This window comes from Podarcis vaucheri, assembly GCF_965113315.1.
Source record: "Podarcis vaucheri genome assembly, chromosome: 16".
Classification (NCBI taxonomy): Eukaryota; Metazoa; Chordata; class Lepidosauria; order Squamata; family Lacertidae; genus Podarcis; species Podarcis vaucheri.
The window spans coordinates 963,064-987,710 of NC_138754.1; the positions used below are offsets into that span (position 1 = coordinate 963,064).

The 24,647-nt window shown below is 51.3% G+C and overlaps 1 protein-coding gene across 1 annotated transcript; it reads right to left on the bottom strand.

Annotated features, from left to right (window-relative positions):
- Positions 1 to 1,010: 1,010 nt before the first annotated feature.
- Positions 1,011 to 17,792, bottom strand: LOC309521321 (uncharacterized protein; the record flags this gene model as incomplete). Its single annotated transcript, XM_082203687.1, has 4 exons — positions 1,011 to 1,994; positions 13,760 to 13,889; positions 15,730 to 15,919; positions 17,416 to 17,792. 4 exons carry the CDS (start codon positions 17,790 to 17,792, stop codon positions 1,342 to 1,344), a joined length of 1,350 nt encoding a protein of 449 aa, XP_082059813.1. The 3' UTR covers positions 1,011 to 1,341.
- Between the last annotated feature and the right edge of the window lie 6,855 nt (positions 17,793 to 24,647).

The window sequence follows — 24,647 nt, forward strand, 5'->3', positions numbered from 1 at the left end:
CTGTAGATAGTTTTCACTCAGGTCCACGTATGCAAATAAGGGATCGAAAGTGACGTTCAGTGATTGGATAGTTACAGAAAATGGTTACTGTTGCGTTCTAGTGGAGCTCTATATAAGCGGGCTGGCTGAACCCTTCAGCTCAGTTCTGTTCTGGCCTGTGAATAAACAAGAGCTGTTTGAAGAATCGCTGTGTCGTCTGATATGTTCACCCACAACTTAACAAAAATGTCGCACATTAAAAGCTTCCAACTCTGCAATTCTTTGATTCTAGGAGGGAGGTATCCCTCAGCCCCCCCCCAGGATCTTGTCATATTAGGGTAACTTGGCAACATTCTGGCTTGTGGATAAACAATCATAGAATCAGAACTGTAGAGTTGGAATGTACCTCCAAGGTCATCTAGGCCAGGCACCCCCCAACCTGTGGCCCTCCATAAGTTTTGGCCCACAACTCCCATGATCCCTAGCTAACAGGACCAGTGGTCAGGGATGATGGGAATTGTAGTCCCAAAACATCTGGAGGGCCGCAGCTTGGGGACGCCTGATCTAGTCCAACCCCCTGGAATGCAGGAATCACCATCCTACGCATGGCAGGTGCTCCTATTCTGTTGGCAATCTAGCACCCAGAAAAGGTGTCAGGCTGGGGCCAATCAAATCAGGAATGAAAGGCCATCTCATGACCCCAGAATCAGGCCGTCAACCGGATTAGGAGTGTTCGCAGGTATTCTTTGTTATGTACTGAAGTTCTCACCCTGGGCCAGCAGGGGGGTACGGTAGATAGTTATGCAAATGAAGGATTGAAAGTGACGTTCAGTGATTGGATAGTTTTAGAAAGTTGCTACAGTAACGTTGTACTGGAGCTCTATATAAGCAGGCTGACTGAGCCCTTCAGTTCAGTTCTGCCCTGGCCTCTGAATGAACAAGAGCAGTTTGAAGAATCACTGTGTCGTCTGATATGTTCACCCACAACGTAACGTTCTTTATTAAACATGCACGCATAGATACAGGCAGCTTTTAGCAAGGAGGAGTGAACTTTGGCTGGTCTATATGCAAACATCCTTGGCTTATTTCTGGGAGCTTTCAGACTTCGGTTCGCTGGGCAGAACTGCATCCCAGAGACACAGAGTCCTGTTTTGCACCACGTGGTCATTCCATCCCACAAGTCTGCCCAGGCAAGCGGCTTCTCTTTGGTTTGGGGATCAGGAAATTCTGCGCTGCTGACTTTGCAAGGAAACAAGACCTGAAGCTATGACTGATTTGGAGCGGAGAAGAAGCAGTTCAGCTGTGTTGGCAGGAAGGTGGAAGTTCTTCCACAAAGAAAGAAAGAGAAAGGGAGACCTTTGCTCAAACTTGAGGAGAGGGCATCGCCCAGTCAAGTTTCCCACCAGCCACTGGCCTAAAACCAGGGCCAACAGTGTTTGGGACAGCTGCTGGCTGGAGGTTGCTGAGTTGTGAGGAGCCTTGCAGACCTTTCCCTGCCGCACGGGGACCCACAAGCAGTTTGCCGCAGGATCTGGCCTCCACCAGTGCCAGCTCAGCCTTGACCCCAAGGCAGGCCTGGCCAAGGAGACGAGCACCATGACAAACCTCCTGCTGTGTCTCATCTTCCTCCCAAGATGACAGGGGAGAGTCAGGCAGGACCTCCAGCCCAGGGAAAGCTCCTCCTCCCGACTTCCTTGCGGGAGAGTCCATGGCCATCAGGCGGTGTTGTGCTTTGGGGTTGGCCAGCTGGCTTGGGAACGACGCTCTCTCTTCTGAGGGCACGGCAGGTTGACCTCCCCGGTTGAAAAAGTGACTACTGGCAGCAGCAGCAAAGCAAGGCGGATTGGAGAGCGGGTACTGCTGGGGTAGCCCTGGGCAGAGCTGCCGGCCAGGGTGGGGGGCAAAGCCTGGGTGAGGGAGGGGTGTGGGGAACGCAGCCAGAGGGTGGCATTTCTCTTGGGCTCGGAAGCAGCAGCAGGAGTTGAAGACGCAAGAAGGAGAGATGGACCCAAGACCTGGAGAGGAAGAAAGGAAGGAAGGAAGAAGAAGAGTTTGGATTTGATATCCTGCTTTATCACGGTTGGGATACTGCCGGGAAGACGGGGGCATCAGGCAGGTCCCCAGCTGGCTCCAGCCACTGGCCGGCAGCCAGTCTTCCTTAGAACAGCATCAAACAGCGACATGAGCCTCCGATACGTTTAGAAACCCGTGCACGCTCTGTCAGCAGAGTGTGTAAATCATCACACAGCAGATGAGTCGGACAGAGAAAAGTGCAAGCATATTTACAGCATTCATTCAGCATAGTTCAGGAACGAAGGAAAACATGTCTCCATCCCTTCGTCTCCGGCAAAACAGCAGTATAGCAAAAGCAACATACAACGGAAGTTCCCAGCAGACTGTGCTGGATGTAAACAGGCATGTGATACACAACAGTCATGCCTGACCCTTTTAAGGTGGAATAGAACTACAGTGGTACCTCGGGTTAAGTACTTAATTCGTTCCAGAGGTCCATTCTTAACCTGAAACCGTTCTTAACCTGAAGCACCACTTTAGCTAATGGGGCCTCCTGCTGCCGCTGCGCCACTAGAGCATGATTTCTGTTCTCATCCTGAAGCAAAGTTCTCAACCCAAGGTACTATTTCTGGGTTAGCGGAGTCTGTAACCTGAAGCGTCTGTAACCTGAAGTGTCTGTAACCCGAGGTACCACTGTATATCCTAACAATCACTTACCCGAAGGAGTCTCAAAGCGGCTCACATTCTCCTTTCCCTTCCTTCCCCACAACAAACACTCTGTGAGGTGAGTGGGGCTGAGAGACTTCAGAGAAGTGTGACTGGCCCAAGGTCACCCAGCAGCTGCAGGTGGAGGAGCGGAGACGCGAACCCAGTTCCCCAGATTACGAGTCCACCGCTCTTAACCACTACACCACACTGGCTCCCACGGAAGGAAGGAAAGAAGGAAAGAAAAAGAAAACAAGAAAGTCCCCAGAAGAGTTAAAAGCAAAAACTGGCAAGTGACTTGGCTGGCATTAGAAGAATTGTAGAATTGGAAGAGACCAAAAGTGTCAACTAAAGAGGATTAGATCCATCATGAAGGGCCAGGCTGCCATCGGCTACTAGCCACAATGGCTCTGTTCCACCTCTACTGTCAGAGGTGTCCTGCCTGTGAATACGAGTTGCTGAATATGGGTCACAGGGGGGCAGGATGCTGCTCACGTCCATCTTGCAGGCTTCCAAAGGCTGCCCATGGTGAGAACAAGGTGTTGGACTAGATGGGGCATTGGCCTGATCCAGCACTCGTCTTAAGTGAAAAGGCATCTCCAGGCTTTTTTAAATGACTTGTCTATTTGTAACATTATTCTAAGGGCTGCAAACTTTAACTGACCTATCAACTAAAGACTAGTTCCCCCAGTTAATCTGGTGGGAGGTAATACTGTTTGATTAATACAAGCACTTTATTCAGAACCATGAGGACTAGAATCTTACTTTATTTTAAGGGGAACCCCTGTCTCTCAACAGCACAGCATTGGATTTACATGCAGAAGGTCCTAGGTTCCACCCCCAACATCTCCAGGTAAGGCTGAGAATGTCCCTTGCCTGAAACCTGCAGAATTACTGTGGCTTTATTGTTATTTTTAAAAAAACTTGTGTTTTGCTGTAATTCTTGTACACAGCCCGCCCGCCCCCCACTCCTCCCCATGATTTTGAAAGAGTGAAAAAAGATGCCAGCATCACTCAGTTTCCATGATGGAAAGGAGGTGGGACCAAAATGTGAGAAATTGTTGTTGTTGCTTGTTTGTTTGTTTTAAAGAGATGTTTTGACCACAGCAGGGATGCGGGTGGCGCTGTGGGTTAAACCACCGTGCCTAGGACTTGCCGATCAGAAGGTCAGCGGTTTGAATCCCCACAATGACAGGGTGAGCTCCCGTTGCTCTGTCCCTGCTCCTGCCAACCTAGCAGTTCGAAAGCCCATCAAAGTGCAAGTAGATAAATAGGTACCACTCTGGCGGGAAGGTAAACGGCGTTTCCGTGCGCTGCTCTGGTTCACCAGAAGCGGCTTAGTCCTGCTGGCCACATGACCCGGAAGCTGTACGCCGGCTCCCTCGGCCCATAAAGCGAGAAGAGCGCTGCAACCCCAAAGTCGGCCACGACTGGACCTAGTGGTCAGGGGTCCCTTTACCTTTGACCACAGCAGGAAACTGAAGTTTGGAGGTGAAAGGGAAAGGCGATTTAGCATGTCAGTGACAAAGAGGGAAGTTAAAATTTCTTCCCAATCCTTCCATGTTCGACTTCCTATAATTTCAACTGGTACGCTCTCCTGCCCATGGAAATGGGACTGAAAGATCAAGCATAAACTGAGCCAGGAGAGGTTGGACCCAGAACCCACCGCTAGGGGGCACAAGAAGACCACACGTCCAGTCCAGGGCCACCGACTGGTCACTCACAGGTCTCATTTGTTTGTGGTCCTTTCCTTGCTGACCTACTGAAAGAGCCACATGAGGTCACCTTGGAACAACTGACCCGCCAGCTAACAATTTGCCAATCCAAGCCGGCTGTTAAGCCTCCAAAAATATAGTTCACTCTGATTCACAGCAGCTGATCTGGCTGAAATGTTACGTTATCACAGCCATTTACAAATGCTTTCAGATTAAAAATTGTGGGTTTTTTTACACTACTTTTGTTGGATATATATATATATATATGCTTTCGTAGATTTTCACGGGTACAGGAATGCAGGTTTTGGTGTCTTCGGGTGTCTTCCCGTGTAAGAGTCGGGGTGTCTGGGCGACGTTTCGACGAGGTCTCACTCGTCATCTTCAGGCTGGTGCTTTCGGCTTCTTGTTACTGGAACAGAGCAGAATCTGGTGTTTGAGTTCCTATAAATACTGTTGAGGGGTGTGGTGTATAGCCTCCAACGTTCTGGGCAGAGAGGAAGTTCCTAGATTAGTGTGCCTTTTCTTCTTTTGTTCCTTAATTACTTGAGGGATATCTTGAGTGATTTCATGAGTGATATTCTGAATACCATTGGGTGGGTCATTAAGTGTAGATTAGTTGCTAAAGCTTTCGTGTCTTGACCTCTTGAGCTTGTGAAGAGTTTTTCTGAGAAGATGGCTGTGCTGCATTTAGTTGTGCTCTGGCTTGGCTTCGTGTATAGGGGCGAGCTGTAATTTTGTGCCTTGTGCCAGCCAGATCTGTGTAGGGATTGCAGGGGGGTGCAGCATCCGGAGGTGCCACTATAGTTTGGCTACTGGATGGAGTCTGTAATATGTCTGTGGAGAGGGTCTGGGTTTGGGTCTGGTGTGGTTGATTGGTGACGGCGTTCTGTGTGCCTCTGGTTCTGGTGTCGGTTTTTGTGGGGAGGGCTAATTTCCAGATGTCAGGCAGGCGGGACGTGTCGTCACGCTTGTTCATGTTGTGAGGGTGTTTCTCTATCTCGATGGCTTCCATGATTATTCTCTTGTGGTGATGTTCCATGTTAAAGAGCAATTTGGAATCTGCAAAATTAATTTCGTGTCCTGTTTCTTTCATGTGTTGGAAAAGAGAGGAAGTTTTTTCTTCTTTTTTGACGGCATTCTTGTGTTCTGCGATACGTGCATTTATTCGTCTGTTTGTTTGTCCAATGTACGTGGCTGGGCAGACTTTGCAGGGTATTTCATAGACCCCTTGGTTTTCGAGCTGGATTTTGTCTTTTGGGTTTCTGAGGATATTGGCTATTTTTTGGTTGGTGCAGAAGGCTGTTTTGATATTGTGTTTATGGAGGATTTTGCTAATTTTGTCTGTAGTGCCCTTGATGTAAGGAAGGAGGGCCATGCCATTGTTTTCTTCTGTGTCTTGGTTTTTGGGGGGTGTTTCTTTTTGGATTAGCTTCGTAACCTTGTTTTTCTGGTATCCATTGGCGATTAACACATTTGAGAGATTCTGTAACTCAGTTGTCAAGTGGTCTTTGTCAGCCAGGCGTTTGGTTCTGGAGATGAGAGTCTTGGCTACGGAGTTTATTTGTGCAGGGTGGTGGTGTGATTGTGCATGTAAGTAGCGGTTGGTGTGTGTTTTTTTCCGGTAGATAGTGTGTCCTAGGGAGCCATCAGGTTTTGCAGCACAGCCATCTTCTCAGAAAAACTCTTCACAAGCTCAAGAGGTCAAGACACGAAAGCTTTAGCAACTAATCTACACTTAATGACCCACCCAATGGTATTCAGAATATCACTCATGAAATCACTCAAGATATCCCTCAAGTAATTAAGGAACAAAAGAAGAAAAGGCACACTAATCTAGGAACTTCCTCTCTGCCCAGAACGTTGGAGGCTATACACCACACCCCTCAACAGTATTTATAGGAACTCAAACACCAGATTCTGCTCTGTTCCAGTAACAAGAAGCCGAAAGCACCAGCCTGAAGATGACGAGTGAGACCTCGTCGAAACGTCGCCCAGACACCCCGACTCTTACACGGGAAGACACCCGAAGACACCAAAACCATATATATATATATATATATCTGTCAGGGGTTCAGGAGCAGAGACGCAGAGAAGGGAGGAAGCAGAGAGCGAGGGGGAGGAATCCGAAGGGAAAATGAGTGATGATGACGACCCGAGATCTCCAAGCCTAAGCAGTGAGTCAGAGGACTCCCAAAAGGGAGCCCCAGTGAGCAGAGCAAGGGGGGGATCCGGGGGGACACCCCAGGAGGAAGGGAACAGAGGAGATTCAGAGAGCAGCAGCTGGAAGTCGGGACCCACGCTCATAACTGAGGGCGGCAGCAGCTGGAAGTCGGGACCCACGCTCAAGACTGAGAGCAGCAGGGAGGAAGGTAGCCAGGCATCGGGTTCCGGAGGCTGTCAGCAGGAGGGAGGGCACGAGTCAGGGGTGGTCACGCCCTCCTCAGAGAGCGAGGCAACGGTTAAGAGGAAAGTAGAGAGTTGGGCGCGCGCGCCAAGTTCAAATGCAGCGGAAGCTGGAGCAGTAAGCAGCCCGGAGAGTGAGCCAGGTCCTAAAGCCCGCCGCAAGGAGGCAGAAGGATCAGGGGGGTCAGCGTCAGAGGAGAGTAGAAGGGAGGAGGCCCAGGGGGGCAGAAGGACCCAGAGACGTAGGGAGAGGCGAAGGAGGTGGAGCAAGGCTAGGGTATTAAGCTGGTGTGCAAGAGGCGGGGACTCAGACGGGTCTTCGCCGACCTAGGGCAGAAGGTGTAGAGCTGCACGCTGCAGTTCGGAAATGAAACCTGTAACTTAATAAAGACTCTTATAAAGTGAACGCTGGCGGACTTGGTCCTATGTGAGCTGGGACTGGGTGGCAGCTCTGACAGTAAGACCCGTCTCATAAAAGCTTCGGACACCTGATATCTCGCAGCGGAGAGAGAGGCAGCTGGAGGAGGGGATCGGTGTTTGGGAGCAAGCTCACGACGGTTAGCAGAGATGACGGAAGCAGAGAAAGTTGCAGCGCTGCAACAGGCAGTTACCCAATTGAACGCGGAGGTACTGGCATCCAAGAAGAGGGAGGAGGATGCGGCAGCCGCCTACAGAGATCTCCACGCCAGGTTTGAAGCATGGGTTAAACACGGGCAGCCAGGACCCAGACCGGAGGGGGTTGGGTTGGCACGGAGAGCAGGAGGGCTTGTGGCTCACTTCGATGGGAATTTACAACAGTACCCCAATTTTCGAGCAGACGTAATGTGCGCACTGCAACTGCTGGCAAAAGACTTTAGAGATGAGGAAGAGAAAGTGGGGTTCATACTATCCCATTTGCATGGGGATGCTAAAGCGTGGCTACGCAATTTGTGGAGGGATAAAGATCCGGCGCTTCAGAATGCAGATGCCTTTATCAAAGCGATGGATGCGTGTTTTTTGTCTACTATTGATGTGGATCTTGCCCGACGGGAGATTCATGGACTAAAACAAGGGAGGGCGAGCGTCCGGCAGTACCACGCCCGCTTTTTTGCGCTGGTCAGTGCCTTAGAATGGGACCGGGATTCGCCCCCTGTCAGAGACCTGTTCTGGGAGGGTCTAAGCTCAGCGGTCAAGGATGAAATTGCAAGGGGGGAGAGGCCCCGAAGCACGCAGGAGGTGGTCCAAAGGGCGCTGACTGTGGGGGTGAGGCTGGAAGAACGTCCCTGGTGCAGAGATGAAGGACGTGGAGGGCGCGAAGCAGCGAGAAGTTTCTCTTTCGTTCCAAGAGAAGCAGCGCGTGCGCAATCCACACCTCCGCCTGGAGGGGGAGGGGAACCGATGGAGGTTGGAGGTGCAAGGGCTCAGTCAGCAGCCAGAGCCCAAGCACCGACAGCAGTGAAAGCGAAGCCTCCTAGAGGGAACAGGAAGTGTTACATCTGCGAGGATCCAGGCCATTTGGCGAAAGAGTGTCCCCGGAGGCTCCACAAGCACACTGCAGCCTCGGCAATGGTGACTGCAGCAACGCAGCAAGGAGAACCACAGCAGGGAAACGACGATGTCTGGCTGGAGACAGAGGCACTGGGGCCCAGCCAGACGCATCAGTGAAGCAGTCCCCAGCGATCTTGCAACCCACGGACCCCCTCCCACCCAAACCAGTAGTGCAGCTCACAGCATCTCTCCAGCTACCCGATGGCGTCACTATCGAAGTGCCGCTTTCTGTGGATTCTGGAAGCAACGCAGACTTTATAGCGCAGGATTTTGTGGAGCAGCACGCTATACAGCTACTGCCTGCCACTCTGCCCCTGCAAGTCGTCACAGTGGATGGCAGAGAGTTGATAGGGGGGCAGGTGGTGAAGCAAACGCCACCGATGGTGATGCGCCTTGGCAACCACAGGGAAGTCATCAGTTTTAATGTCACCCAACTGTCGGACACGCCCATTGTGTTGGGCATGAGTTGGCTGGACAGGCACAGTCCGACACTGGCTTGGTACCAGAGACAGCTGATCTTCGGCTCCTCTTATTGCGCAGAACACTGCATCCTGCCCAGACAGGAGGGAGAGGAGGAGGAATCACAACTGCAGTTGGGAACGTTGCAAGCAGTCCCCCACAAATACGCGGACTTTTTGGAGGTCTTCTGCGAGAAAGAGGCTGACAAGCTACCACCGCACAGGCAATATGACTGCAAGATTGACCTCCTACCAGGGGCGACGCTGCCGAAAGGGAAGCTGTATTCCATGTCTGAGGACGAATTACAGGAACTCAAACAGTTCATAGATCACAATTTGCAGCGCGGTTTCATCCGGGAGTCCAGGGCAGTAGGGGGCAGTCCTGTTTTCTTCGTGAAGAAGAAGGACACGCCCCAGAAAAGACTGGTGGTGGATTTTCGCCTCTTAAACAAGATGACCAAGCCTTCTGATTTCCCCATGCCCAGGATTGACGACCTGCTAGCGACGGTGCGCAAGGGACGCGTGTTCACCAAGTTGGACCTGCGAGGTGCGTACAATCTCATCCGCATGAGGGAGGGCGATGAGTGGAAGACAGCCATGTTCACGCCTCTGGGCACCTACGAATACAGAGTGATGCCGTTTGGATTGCAAAACGGTTCTCACTGTTTCCAAGCTTTCATGCATCATGTGTTGGCGGGACTCCTTTACAAGAAGTGCGTCTGCTTTCTGGATGACATCCTGATATTCTCCGACTCGCAGCAAGCCCATGACCAAGATGTTCGGGAGGTGCTGAAGAGGCTGCAGCAGCATAGACTGTACGCCAAACTGGAGAAGTGCCAGTTCGACACGACGGAGGTGGATTTCTTGGGTTACAAGTTGTCGGACAAGGGGCTAGCCATGGACAGCGCCAAGGTTCGTGCGGTGTTGGATTGGAAGAGCCCGCGCAATCGGAAGGAGGTCCAGCGGTTTGTCGGCTTCGCCAACTTCTATCGCAAGTTTATCAAGGGGTTCGCGATGCAGACGGCGGCCATTACGGACACGCTAAGCTCCAAGAAAAAGAAATTCATCTGGACGGAGCAGGCGGAGCAGTCCTTTCAGGCACTCAAGCGTCTCTTCGCGTCGGAAGAGCAACTGCTGCATATCGACCCCAGCAAACCGATGCGGGTAGAGACAGACGCGTCCGATAGAGCAGTGGGAGCTGTCCTGCTGCAAAGGGACCCACAGGGGGTCTGGAGGCCGGGAGCGTTCTACTCCAGAAAGCTCAGCAAGTCGGAGCAGAACTACACCATCTGGGACAGGGAGTTGCTGGCCATTCATGCAGCTTTCAAGGCGTGGACGCACTTCCTGATCGGCGCCAAGCACACGGTGCAGGTCTGCACGGATCACAAGAATCTGGAGCACTGGCGCACGGCTCAGTTCCTGAACCAGAGGCAGATACGTTGGGCGGAGTTCTTTGCTGACTTCAATTTCCGAATAGAGTACGTCCCAGGCGACACCAACGTCATGGCGGATGCACTGTCCCGCAAACCGCAATACCTCGAAGAGGCGAAGCCAGCGGCAGCCATGCACATCTTCGCGCCAACAGCGTGGGCGTGCGCTTCAGCCACAGTAGACCTGGATGCGGTGCGGCGGGCGTTGCAGGACGACTCCTTCGCGCGGGCGAAGATGGCAGAGGTGCACAAGGGCACGGCGAAGGGCGACGAGTTCCAGATACGAGACGGCTTGCTCTTACGTAAAGGGGCCATCTACGTGCCGGGAGACGAACTTCGCGCCAGGGTACTGCAGCAGCTGCACGACGCACCCACGGCCGGGCACTTTGGCACGGAAAAAACGGTGGAATTAGTCGCAAGGGACTTTTGGTGGCCCAGACTGAGAGGGGAAGTCGCGGACTACGTTGCGAGGTGCGACACCTGCCAGAGGGCCAAACCGGTGCACAAACCACCGGCGGGACTGCTGGAACCGCTGCAAACGCCGTTTGAACCGTGGGAGAGAGTGGCCCTGGACTTTGTTACGGATCTACCCAGCTCGAGAGGCAAGACAGCTGTACTAGTGGTGGTGGACTTGTTCACCAAGATGGCACATTTCATTCCGTGTGCGAAGGTGGCCACGGCGGAACAAACCGCCAAACTGTTCATAGATCACGTGTTCAAAGTGCATGGTCTGCCGCGGTCTATCCTGTCCGACCGCGGGCGCCAGTTCGTCTCGAATTTCTGGCAGAAGCTGATGAGTTTTCTAAATGTCAAGGTCGATCTGGCATCAGCAAGACACCCGCAGACCAACGGGCAAGCAGAGAGGGTCAATGCCATCATGCAGCAGTACCTGAGATGCTATGCCAATCAACAACCTGCGACCTGGGTGGATTACCTGCCGCTCGCCGAGTTCGCTTACAACAACACGAAGCACGTGTCCACAGGGGTGACGCCGTTCTTCGCCAACAATGGGAGGAATCCCAGAACCTTCCCGGGACGGGAGAGAGTGGGGGACGGAGAACCACAGACGGCGGACGCGTTCGCGTCAGAGTTGCAGGCGGTACACGATCAACTCAGACGGCAGCTGGAGCTAGCTAAGCACGCCTACAAGGTGCAAGCTGACAAGCACAGGCGGGTTGGCGAAGAGATCCAAGTGGGAGACTGGGTCTGGTTGGCAGCCCACGCAGTGCCGACCAGGTCACTAGCCAAGAAGAAGTTGGGGCACAAGCAAATTGGTCCGTACCAAGTCGAAGCACAGATCAACCCGGTAGCCTTCCGACTGGCGCTGCCGGAGGGTTCCAGAATGCATCCGGTGTTCCACAGGTCGGTGCTCACTCCCTACAAGGCACCTCACAGATTCCAGGAGCCAGGGACGGCACCGAGTCCGTTCCGGGAGCGGACGGAGACGCGAGGGGTGACGCAGCAAGACCCCATCAACGAGGTCACGGAGATTTTGGACTCCAGATGGGGAGAAGAGGGAGTCGAATACCTCCTAGCCAGAGAGGGCACCCGGGCCAGCGCCAATAGCTGGGTGCCAGACTACGCTTTGGAGGAACCCCTGCTCAAGGACGAGTTTCATGCCCTTTTCCCACACAGACCCATGCCAGCGAGCTTCTTCGACGACTGGCTGTTCACGCCCACACTTTCTTCCAGCACGTTCCATGGATTCGACTCGGACGGGGAACCCGCACTGAGCACCCGTTCCCCAGAAGGATCGCCGGCGGGTTCGGCGTCAGACACCTCGTATTGGTGGGACGATCGACCGGAGGAGCAATGGCGCCGGAAGTGGCTGGAGATGCCAGGTCGAGCAACCGACGCAGAGACTGACATGGACGTGTTCGGGGAGGACCTTGGGTTCGAGCACGGCGGTACAGAGATGGAAGCGGAACAGGTCAACGTCGGCGACCGCGAGGAGGAAGACTCGGAGGTCTTCAGTTGGCGGCCAACCATGGGGAGCGAACTGTATCCGGCATTCCCTCCCGTGATGATGGAGCACCCAGCACCCACACCTGAAAGCGGGGAGGGGGGAAGGGGGGGCTTCGAGGGGGGGATGGATGTCAGGGGTTCAGGAGCAGAGACGCAGAGAAGGGAGGAAGCAGAGAGCGAGGGGGAGGAATCCGAAGGGAAAATGAGTGATGATGACGACCCGAGATCTCCAAGCCTAAGCAGTGAGTCAGAGGACTCCCAAAAGGGAGCCCCAGTGAGCAGAGCAAGGGGGGGATCCGGGGGGACACCCCAGGAGGAAGGGAACAGAGGAGATTCAGAGAGCAGCAGCTGGAAGTCGGGACCCACGCTCATAACTGAGGGCGGCAGCAGCTGGAAGTCGGGACCCACGCTCAAGACTGAGAGCAGCAGGGAGGAAGGTAGCCAGGCATCGGGTTCCGGAGGCTGTCAGCAGGAGGGAGGGCACGAGTCAGGGGTGGTCACGCCCTCCTCAGAGAGCGAGGCAACGGTTAAGAGGAAAGTAGAGAGTTGGGCGCGCGCGCCAAGTTCAAATGCAGCGGAAGCTGGAGCAGTAAGCAGCCCGGAGAGTGAGCCAGGTCCTAAAGCCCGCCGCAAGGAGGCAGAAGGATCAGGGGGGTCAGCGTCAGAGGAGAGTAGAAGGGAGGAGGCCCAGGGGGGCAGAAGGACCCAGAGACGTAGGGAGAGGCGAAGGAGGTGGAGCAAGGCTAGGGTATTAAGCTGGTGTGCAAGGGGCGGAGACTCAGACGGGTCTTCGCCGACCTAGGGCAGAAGGTGTAGAGCTGCACGCTGCAGTTCGGAAATGAAACCTGTAACTTAATAAAGACTCTTATAAAGTGAACGCTGGCGGACTTGGTCCTATGTGAGCTGGGACTGGGTGGCAGCTCTGACAATATCCATGACCAATTCTGCAATCTTTTCAGAAGGTTGTTTTTAACTGCCTGTAGAATTGCATTGTTTCAGTCATGATTTGTTTGCTGCCTTGGGCTCGTTTGGAGGAAGGGCGGGATAGAGATGAATTACTCAATTAATCTAATCTAATTAATGCCCCTGTCGTCCTAAATAAATACTTTTTTAAAAACTGGACTTTCTTTTCCCTTTAAAAAAAAATAAACAATGCTTGAATGCTAAAAAAAACCCAACCAACCTCAAAGCAGTTTACAAAAACAATATAAAACAATAAAATTATCAATAAGAAAAACTATCAACAATTTAAGGTTTTCAAAAAGTTAAAGTAACAATAAACTAAAAAACAGATTCCTTTGTTATTTAAAGTGGCGACTTTAGACTTTAGGATGAGCTGGAAAACAAAACAAAGGAAGTCCTTGCCTGGTACTAAAAACAATGACAAGGCTGGCACCAGGCGGGCCTCACTAGGGAGAGCATTCTGTAAATGGCGTGTGTATGTGAGTGGGCCACTACAGAGAAGGCCCCGTTCTCTCATCACCACCACCTTCTTGACTTCCCTCAATCTCAGGGTCCAGGTGTCAAAGGGGACCCTGCCTTATGTAACACATTGCACACTTACAAGGGCTGGCGGCCATTGCTCCCATCTTCTCCCTGGGGTCCTCTAGGTCAAGTGTCAGGTCAGGGGCACACCTGTGGAAGGCTAGGTGGTCAGGGCAGGTCCTTCGGCCAAACATCATATTCTGGAAGAGCTGGAAAGGAAAGAGGGAAGGGCCGCAGGACAGTGTTTCAAGGGATCGCCAAGTAATTTTTATTTTTAAATGGATACAGACCACCTCTTATTCAAAAAATGCATTTCAGGGTGGTGTGGAAAGAAATTAAAAGTTAAAACAACAACAAGTCTGTCCAAGAATACAATATTGGAGGGATAGATAGATAGATAGATAGATAGATAGATAGATAGATAGATAAATAAATAATCTTTAAATTGAGCCAGTGTGGTGGTTGGAGTGCCATCAAGGTTCAAATCCCTTCTTGGCGTTGTAGCCCACTCGTTGACATGGGCCAGTCACTGCCTCTCAGCCTAACCTGCCTCGCAAGGTTGTCGTGGGGATTAAATGGGGGGAGGAGGAACCACATACACCACCTTGAGCTCCTCATGTGGGAAAGGTGGGATCTAAATGCAATAAATAAAGAAATAATATGAATTAAAATACCATCATCATCATCTGAAATTGATGGGGCAAATAGAAAGGTTTGCGCCTCTCGCGGAAAAGGACGCAGTAGATGTTGCCTAGATGCAGCACTAGGCGTAGCCTTGGTAGTGTAAGTGGAGGGGGCAGTAGGCAGCCGGGGCACCACCACAGAGAAGGCCCCGCTCTCTTCTCATGTACCTACATGACAAACGTCTGCCGAAGGGCCTCCTGAGGGTGCTGAGGGCTCCTACCGTGCAGTTTGTGTAGAGGAATAGTGTGGCTTTCAAGGCCCCTCTAGGCATCCTTACTTTGCACCTACAATGGAGGGGCCCTCAGGGTTGTGCCCCACGGAGGACTTTAAGGTCCCTAAATAGCAACACCCTAGAGGTCCCGGACCCTAAGGAAGTCAGATTAGCCTCAACCAGAGCCAGGGCCTTTTCAGTGATGGCCCCGACTTGGTGGAACGCTCTGCCTCATGAGACCAGGGCCCTGCGGGATCTGATTTCTTTCCGCAGGGCCTGCAAGACAGAGTTGTTCTGCCTGGCCTTTGCCTTGGAATCAACTTGATCCCCTCCCCCTCTTTCCTTTTTCCTTTCTTTTTCTGTGATGGAACTCCTATTTGGGGACTTCCCTGGCTTTTTTCTGGCCCATGTAGGACCAGTCTGGATAGTTGGCCTTGGTGAAGGCTTGACGTTTTCATCCCCAAAAAGTTTTTTTTTTTTTGAGTTTCTACTGAAATGAGGCTGCATTTTAATGTTGTACTTTAATCTTGTTTTTAAGTTGTAATTTAATCAATTGTTTTTATACTTGGTGTTAGCTGCCCTGAGCCCAGTCTTGGCTGGGGAGGGCGGGGTATAAATATTTTTTCTTATTATTATTAATTTTATTATTATTATTTGTAGGGCTGATCGCTGGGTCCGGGGCGCACTCCCCCTCACAGACAAAGCCACAGCTGTCTGAACATCGTGCCCTCTGTCTAACCTTTTGCGGTCTCAGTAGTCTGCGGTGTTCTGCCTGTAACCTTTGTCTCTGAGACCTTTGTCTCCTTCGTCATACACTGTGCAAGGGGAAAATGACGCAGTGGAAACAGGTGCCAAAATAGCTTTGTACCACCCCACGATCTCGGGACTGGAAGATGTGTAAAGGTCACAGCTCAAAATGTATCTGCCTGGGTTTGCATATTTGTGTCAATAAAAGGAGCCTCCACAGAGCTGGCCGGCAGCTTGCTTGCAGCTCACCTGCATTATCAACTCCTGCCTCCTGTCCCTCACTTCAATTATTATTATTAGTATTAGTATTATTTAACATGGAATGCATTTCCATGGAAGATAAGACTCTCCGTGTGGAGGGGCCGCTGCCAGAGGAGGCGGTATTCCACACAGCTGCCAGAGCCCACCTCTGTCTGCGCACTGAGACTCCCACCGCCACGAGGCCGGTACATCCTTGCTGCCCCCATCCACACCGGCCGAGAAGGAGGCTGGACACCCCACAGCGGGTAGTTGATGAAGATCAGCTTGCTGAAGTTGAACCTGTAGGTGAACCTTTTGCCTTTCGTCTTGTGGAGGATGTGCTTGTTGTAATAATACCTGCGAAGAAGGAGGAGAAAGGAGAACCGACGTAAGAAAGTCAGACGAGCCCGGCTGCTGGATCAGAACCTTCTTCTGACAGTGGCCAACCAGAAGCCGCAATGGGAGACCTCAGAAGAGGGTTAGATAATCGCCCAGGAACAAAGCAGACAAATGTTCCACCTAAACATTAGGAAGAACTTCCTGACAGTAAGAGCTGTTTGACAGTGGAATTTGCTGCCAAGGAGTGTGGTGGAGTCTCCTACTTTGGAGGTCTTTAAGCAGAGGCTTGACAACCATATGTCAGGAGTGCTCTGATGGTGTTTCCTGCTTCGCAGGGGGTTGGACTCGGTGGCCCTTGTGGTCTCTTCCAACTCTAGGATTCTATGATTCTAAAGAAAAAGATGGGCAAATTGTCCTGGAAACTCACATGCTTCAAAAAAGCCCACCCAACGCTGCCTAACCAGCCAGTATAGGTGAGTGAATAACCTGAGGTGAGCCAATGGCCACTGCCACCTGAGATTTGTTGTCATCAATGGGCAACAGCCACCATGCACTTTGCTGGAAATCAAGCATCATCATCATCATCATCAATAATCACTTGTTTGCCATCCAAAATAAACTTACAACTAAAATATGAGGAATGGTTGCGGCAGCTGGGTCTGTTCAGCCTGGAGAAGAGAAGACTGACAGGTGACATGATAGCCATCTTAAAACACGTGACAGGGGGAAGATGGATCAAGCTTGTTCCTGCTGCTCCAGAGGGGAGGAGCCCAAGAAAGGAGATTCAAATAGCAAGAAACATCAGGAAGAACTTTCTGGTGGTGAGAGCCGTCCCACAGTGGAACGGGCTCCCTTGGAAGCTATTGGCAAGTTTTTTAAACAGAGGTTGAGTGGCCTCAGCCTTCTTTGGCTGTGGTTCCCGCACTGCAGGGGGCTGGACTAGATGGCCTTTGATGTCCCCCCAACACCACCGCTCCATTATTCTATATCCATTCCCATCAAATCCAAGATGGCAGCACCCAAGAGGCTCACAGAAGAAACAGCTCCTGCTGCTCTAACCCACCCTAGGAACATGGTTGTCGGATGCAGTGTAACTAAAGCACCCTAATGAGAACAGGGGAGGTGGGTGGAACTGTGGGTTAAACCACAGAGCCTAGGACTTACTGATCAGAAGGTCGGCGGTTCAAATCCCCATGACAGGGTGAGCTCCCGTTGCTCGGTCCCTGCTCCTGCCAACCTAGCAGTTTGAAAGCACATCAAAGTGCAAGTAGATAAATAGGTACCGCTCCGGCGGGAAGGTAAACGGTGTTTCCGTGCGCTGCTCTGGTTTGCCAGAAGTGGCTTAGTCCTGCCTGCTGGCCACATGACCCGGAAGCTGTACGCCGGCTCCCTCAGCCAGTAAATTGAGATGAGCGCCGCAACCCCAGAGTCAGCCACGACTGGACCTAATGGTCAGGGGTCCCTTTACCTTTACAGGATGCATTGCAAAGACCTGTGCTGGCTGCTCCCCTCACCTGAGGGCCCGGCTGAGCTTGTCGTAGTTCATCTGGGGCTTGCACTTCCTCCGGCCCCACAGCCGCGCCACCTCGTCGGGGTCCTTGATGACGAACTCCCCGTACTCCCCCTGCTGCCAGGCGATGACGTGCCGGAACTCCTCCTTCTGCAGAAGCTCCAGGATGAAGTGCCAGAGCTGGATCTGGCGGGAGCCCGGGCTGGATTCAGCCTTGTAGGCCCAGTCCGGGAAAGCCAGACCTAGACGCAAAGCAGAGGGGAAAACAACGAGGAAAGCTCTTGGACAGACTTGGGGCTGGCAGCCTCTCCCCCTCTTGCTCCACCCCAGAGCTGAGACACCCCCCTCCGGGATGCCGCGCTGTGTGAGCCCCTTCCTCATCCCACCCAACCCTCACCTGAGATCCAGTAGGAGCTGGGGAGAGAAGGGACCCCCTCAGGGGTGCAGCCACAGTGCATCTTACCGACCTGTCAAGGGGCAAAAAAGTCATTAGGACAAGGATAAGCACCAAAACACATTCCATTTATTAGTTTGGTAGCAAATGTCTTCCTCCCAAAATGAACTAGGACGATCAAAGGGATAGAGTGGTTCCTCAGCGAAGGAAGGCTGCCGCACAACATTAGGAAGAACGTTATGCTGGTAATTGTTGCTCAACAGTGGAATGGATTCCCTCAGAAGGTGGTGGATTCCCCTCCATTGAATGTTTTTAAACAGAGGTTGGATATCCATCTATCTGCCGGGGATTCTTGAGCTGTGATTCCTATAGTGCAGCGGGTTGGACTAAATGGCCCTTCTGGTCCCTAAAAAAGGGTAAAAGGTAAAGGACCCCTGACAGTTAAGTCCAGTCGTGGCCAACTCTGGGGTTGCGGCGCTCATCTCACTTTACAGGCCGAGGGAGCCGGCATTTGTCCACAGACAGCTTTTCCGGGTCATGTTGCCAGTGTGACTACGCCGCTTCTGGCAAAACCAAAGCAGTGCATGGAAACCTTCCCGCCGGAGCGGTACCTATTTATCTACTTGCACTTTGACGTGTTTTTGAACTGCTAGGTTGGCAGGAGCAGGGACTGAGCAATGGGAGCTCACCCCGTCACGGGGATTCGAACCGCCAACCTTCTGATCGGCAAGTCCTAGGCTCTTTGGTTTAACCCACAGCGCCACCCGCGTCCCTTTGTAATTGCCTTAGAGCTAGTTAAAAGGACAAATGGAAGTGGACAAATGATGTCACAGCAGAATTCCCACCCCACCTCGCTGTGTGTGTGTGTGAGAGAGAGTTTTTCACCAGTGTAAGGAAAGAGCTACCAAGTTTCAGCCCAAACTGCAGTAAAACTTCAGAGTTCAGTAGTTTATGGGAAACCGTTTTGCTTGAACCATTGGTGAAACCGAACAAGATTTCACCAACGGAGGGAGATGGCTGTTATTTGGCAAAAGCCAGCGTGAGACGTGAAGTTTGCTGTTGGGATTTAAAGGAACCACATGCTGGTTTGCGGAGGTGTCTCAGCCACCAAATCAGTGCCTAGACTCAAGTTCGAAGGACCGTGGAAACGCCAGAGATCAAGGATGTGTGGCGGAGGTGCAAGTGTTGTCGGACTCAGGGACGATGCAAGCCTTAGTTCCACAACATCCAGAGGGCAACACATTCCCAACAATCAGCAAGAGGGGTGAAAAGTACAGTACTGTGTACAGTCTTTGTGTACTTCCTCCCAGAAGCCCGTCTAGGGCAGGAAGATTAAAAAAGCGCTGCATGTTCAAGCGACACATCACCCGCAGTGAGGCCCGCAGTGTAACTTGCAAGGAATTCTGTTCCTCATGACCCTGGCCTTACAATATCCCCACAACAGCCAAGCCACAAAGTCCAACAGCAACGGGCCATGATCCTCTGGGACGTGACGAGGAACCCTCCTGCGCACACCTCTTGGGAAGCATGGCAGCTTTGCCCCTGCCTAAAAATATTCCTGCTGTTAAGGTACAAGAAGGAAGGAGGGGATGGAGGGGAAGTTTGGCTTGGCTGCTGTTTACATGTGATGATTATTTATCTGGGTGTGAATCTTGTGAATCTTTGTGAGTCACTTACATCTTCCTAAAGCAAGACATGAGAGAAGCACAAACAAATCAACCACAGCTATCCTTAAAAAATTCACACTTCTCTGAATTTTGCAGCGCTGTTCTCCAACCCCCAAAAATCTGCACAAATATACGTATGTACAATGGAGAAGAAAGCATGAACAAAAACGTGCGTGTGCATGCAAAATCAGCATACCAAAATTGGGGGAATCACTTGCTAAAAGGTATATCTTTTTTAAAATATGTGCACTAAAGCAACAAGGGAATTCTTATTGAGATACCTTTTTAAAAACAAACAAACACGCAGTTGTGATTATATGCGGCAAACTGAATTTAAGATTATAAAGATGATAGTACAGTGGTACGTCGGGTTACATACGCTTCAGGTTACAGACTCCGCTAACCCAGAAATAGTGCTTCAGGTTAAGAACTTTGCTTCAGAATGAGAACAGAAATCGTGCTCCGGCGGCACGGCGGCAGCAGGAGGCCCCGTTAGCTAAAGTGGTGCTTCAGGTTAAGAACAGTTTCAGGTTAAGAACGGACCTCCGGAATGAATTAAGTACTTAACCCGAGGTACCACTATGTACAAAATGGGAAGATTTGCCCATCCCTCAGACTGAGCCTGCAATGTAGGACAACAGTGGTGTCCTGGGGGGGGCATTCTCACTCCTTGCAAAAAGAAGGGGGAAACTCCAGATCTGGTTCAGGCGAGGCGCCAACGTTAGGAGGGACCGAGGGACCTCTGTGATCTTAGGAAGACATATCAGCCTGCCTTCTGCTCCCCGCTGCCAAGGGGGTTCCTGAGCCCTGTCTGCCCAGCGGACTTTTCACAGACGGAGCAAGCTTGCTTTCCCCTGCTCCACAGGCTGGAACCCAAACCGATGGACTCAAGTCAGAAGAAAGGAGATTCAGACGAACCACCAGGAAGAACCTTCCCAGGGTTAAGCGCCGTTCAGCAGTGGAACGCTCTCCCTCGGGAAGTCGTGGGCTCTCCTTCCACAGAGCTTGGTGGCCACCTGTCTTGGATGCTCTAGCTGAGATCCCTGCATTGCAGGGGGTTGGAATAGATGACCACCAGAGGTCCCTTGCAACTCTATGATTCTGTGAGACAGAAGTGCCCTATGGGGGATACGGGCGTGGGAAGGGGCCGCATCCTGCACACTTGGTCCCCTTCTCACTTACCGTTTGCTTCCTCCGCCTCTGTGGTGTCCTGAGAGCTCTGGCCGGCCAGAAACCTCTGCATGTGAAGGTTTGGGGACAACCCACCTCCATATATAAAGGAAAGGGAAAGGGGTTAATTTTAAATCTTCTTACCCCTCTCCCTGCGAGGAGGAGGAGGAGGAGGAGGAGGAGGAGGAAGGGCCGTATTCAGTTGGAGCTCAAGGACAGAGATTTGCCTTCCTTCTGGGGGAATCACTTTTGGGAGTGCAGGCGTTTGGGGGGGGGTGTGTGCAATCAATTAACTTGGCTTTTAAAGACCTAACAGACGTGGCCAAGGGCCAAGGTCACAGTTAGGCCCTAAATGGATTTTCTTGTCTTATTTAAAAAAACAGAACAACCCTGGGATTCATCTGCAGTTGACAAGGAGGGGTGGGGAATTAAAATTCTGGCTTGCTCAAGGCAGAATCTGCTATTCTGCATCCTCTCCAGCAAAGAAAGCGGTTTATGGAAGCGCTGGGGGGGCGGGGGGGGATGGGGCCCGACTGAGCTGTGGTGTCAGTGCCACAGGAGTCAACAGCAGCAGCAGCAGCAGCAACACCCTAAACCAGGATCTGCTCTCAAGATCTGAAGGCCATCCTTAGGAAACGGTCCCCGCTCTTTTAATTCTTTGCCGCCAGCAACCAGGACATTTCTGCGCTTCCCACACACAGTGCAGAATGAACAGGCAGGGCTGGCAACGGTGCTGGAAGCTCCCGAACCATGGTTAACATTTTATTGATTGATTGATTGATTGGTTTATTATTCCGCCATTCACCCGAAAATCACGGGAGGGTGTGTGTTTCACAACAACAACAAAAAAACAAAATGAGAACACAAAATGCATAACAACAAGAACAACAACAATAAAAACAAACCAAGACCCCACCTCCCACATCTGAGACATGTGAGAGAGAGAGGGGGGGGATATCCATCTCTGCCATGTGCTACGGTCCTTACAGAACTGTGTTTTTGCAAACGCGGAACGGGCAATGGTCAGAATATTTATACGCTTCTTTTAGAAGTCCTTAAGTGGGAACGCTGCCTGCATTGGGTCAGAGGCAGTAAACCCTTCTGAATAATACCAGTTGCTAGAAGCCACAGGAGGGGAAAGGGCTGCTCCTGCACTCAGCTTTCCTGTTGCAATAATAAAATTTAAGGTCATATATAATATATAATAAATGTTCATAGATGTACCAACCAAGCACGTACATAGATCAGCACAGGAAGACCTCCCTGAAACCATTTTGACTCCCCAACTGACCAAATGTTTCTCTGCAAGGAGGGAGGAATCATAGAATCATAGAATCCTAGAGTTGGAAGAGACCACAAGGGCCATCGAGTCCAACCCCCTGCCAAGCAGGAAACACCATCAGAGCACTCCTGACATATGGTTGTCAAGCCTCTGCTTAAAGACCTCCAAAGTAGGAGACTCCACCACACTCCTTGGCAGCAAATTCCACTGTCGAACAGCCCTTACTGTCAGGAAGTTCTTCCTAATGTTTAGGTGGAATCTTCTTTCTTGTAGTTTGGATCCATTGCTCTGTGTCCGCTTCTCTGGAGCAGCAGAAAACAACCTTTCTCCCTCCTCTATGTGACATCCTTTTATATATTTGAACATGGCTATCATATCACCCCTTAACCTCCTCTTCTCCAGGCTAAACATGCCCAGCTCCCTTAGCCGTTCCTCATAAGGCATTGTTTCCAGGCCTTTGACCATTTTGGTTGCCCTCCTTTGGACACGTTCCAGTTTGTCAGTGTCCTTCTTGAATTGTGGTGCCCAGAACTGGACACAGTACTCCAGGTGTGGTCTGACCAGAGCAGAATACAGTGGCACTATTACTTCCCTTGATCTAGATGCTATACTCCTATTGATGCAGCCCAGAATTGCATTGCCTTTTTTAGCTGCCGCGTCACACTGTTGGCTCATGTCAAGTTTGTGGTCAACCAAGACTCCTAGATCCTTTTCACATGTACTGCTCTCAAGGAGGCAGAAAAAAACCTTCCTTGTTACAGGAATTTAGAAATCACCATTTCAAAGGAGTGGGCAGACTACCAGGAAAGGCAATCAGATAAGGCATTATCAGATAACCTGGCAGACAGGAAAAACAACAACATTCAAATTTCTGTTGTAGATCGCCTTTTCTGTGATGTAGATATGATGTTTGTGGGGGGTGGTCTTGGGTTACACCCCTTCTGTGATGTAGGTATGATGTTATGGAGGGGTAGTCTGGAGCTCCAGGACGAGCAACTTAAAATGTCTATATAAGGGCAGGCACACCTTTGTTCTGGGTCCTCCTCCTTCTCCTGTATGTGAGTGGGTACCCTGTTGCAACAGATCAATAAAGATCAAGCTTACTAGCTGCTTTGCTTCTCAATATTCTCTGCTTGGCCTCTGTTATTCTCTCCTATCGATAGGGAACCCACGTAAGGACTCTATACGGGCTCTTGTGTCCCCCATAAGGGGAAAAAGGCATAGATTTTGTTTACAACACTGTTTGCGTGTTTCCCAAAAGTTGGCCACCATGAGAACGCAATGCTGGATTAGATCAGCTCAGGCTCTTCTTACGTTCTTATTTCAGTATTTCCAGGGCACCCCCTTATTTTTGGACTTGACCACCCACACTGAAGCCTTCCCACCCCCACGGGGAATTCTGATCTGGCCGGTGAGAGGGTGGAGTGCCTTTTGCAAGAGTAAACTGCGCTCTCACTGCCCACTTTATCTCTGCCAAATCCAATCTCCCCCCCCCCAAGCCCTTTGCAATCTTCTTAGCTTTTCCACTGGCGCCACTTCCCCCCCCCCCTCCAAGCTGGGCTTGGCCATTTCAACTGCACACCGCCACCCCCCCAAAAAAACCCTTTAGCATCCACTGGGCAAGGAGGTCAAGGGCCTGTTTGTTTAAAACCCCTAATGCTATTAGCACAAGCGGATTACAAGACATCAGAACAGTCCGCAGGTCCCCTCCCACTCCTGGCGAGGAGGAGGAGGAGGAGATGGGGGGGCAGGAAGAGAGACAAGGCCCTTATCCTGCAGGGGATGAAATCGGAAAGTTGAAACCGGAACATGTTAGGGACTCCTCCAGAGGCATGGCAAAGCCCCCTAGCTGGCAATCTGAACACACAAAGAAATGTTTGTGTATGTGTGTATGAGAGACAGCTGTAGTGGTAAGAGCAGGGGTAGTCCCGCTTGGACTACTGCAATGCGCTCTACGTGGGGCTACCTTGGAAGGTGACCCGGAAACTATAACTAATCCAGAATGCGGCAGCCAGACTGGTGACTGGGAGCGGCCGCCAAGACCACATAACATCGGTCTTGAAAGACCTACACTGGCTCCCAGTATGTTTCCGAGCACAATTCAAAGTGTTGGTGCTGACCTTGAAAGCCCTAAACGGCCTCGGTCCAGTATACCCGAAGGAGCGTCTCCACCCCCGTCAAGTTCAATTCAAATTTATGTGTGTTTGCTTGGTTTGGGGTTTGGTTTTTTTTTTTTGTCCTCGTAAAAATACTGTAAGACTTTTAGTGTGAGTAGGCACATTATGTATGCGGTGCTCACACTCCAACATTTCTCCAATGAAAATAGGGAGGTCCCATTCCATAATGATAATTTTACTATTTATACCCCCCCCCCACACATCTTACTGGGTTACCCCAGCTGCTTTGGGCAGCCTCCAACATATAAAATAAAGCATCAAACATTAAAAGAACTTCCCTATACAGGATTACCTTCCAACGGCTCAAGGGTCAGATAACTCCACACCATCTAAAATTTCTCCAATGAAAATAGAGACATCCTAAGGAAAAGTGGGGATGCGGATGGCGCTGTGGGTTAAACCACAGAGCCTAGGGCTTGCCAATCAGAAGGTCGGCGGTTTGAATCCTTGCGATGGGATGAGCTCCTGTTGCTCAGTCCCTGCTTCTGCCAACCTAGCAGTTCAAAAGCATGTCAAAGTGCAAGCAAATAAATAGGTACCACTCCG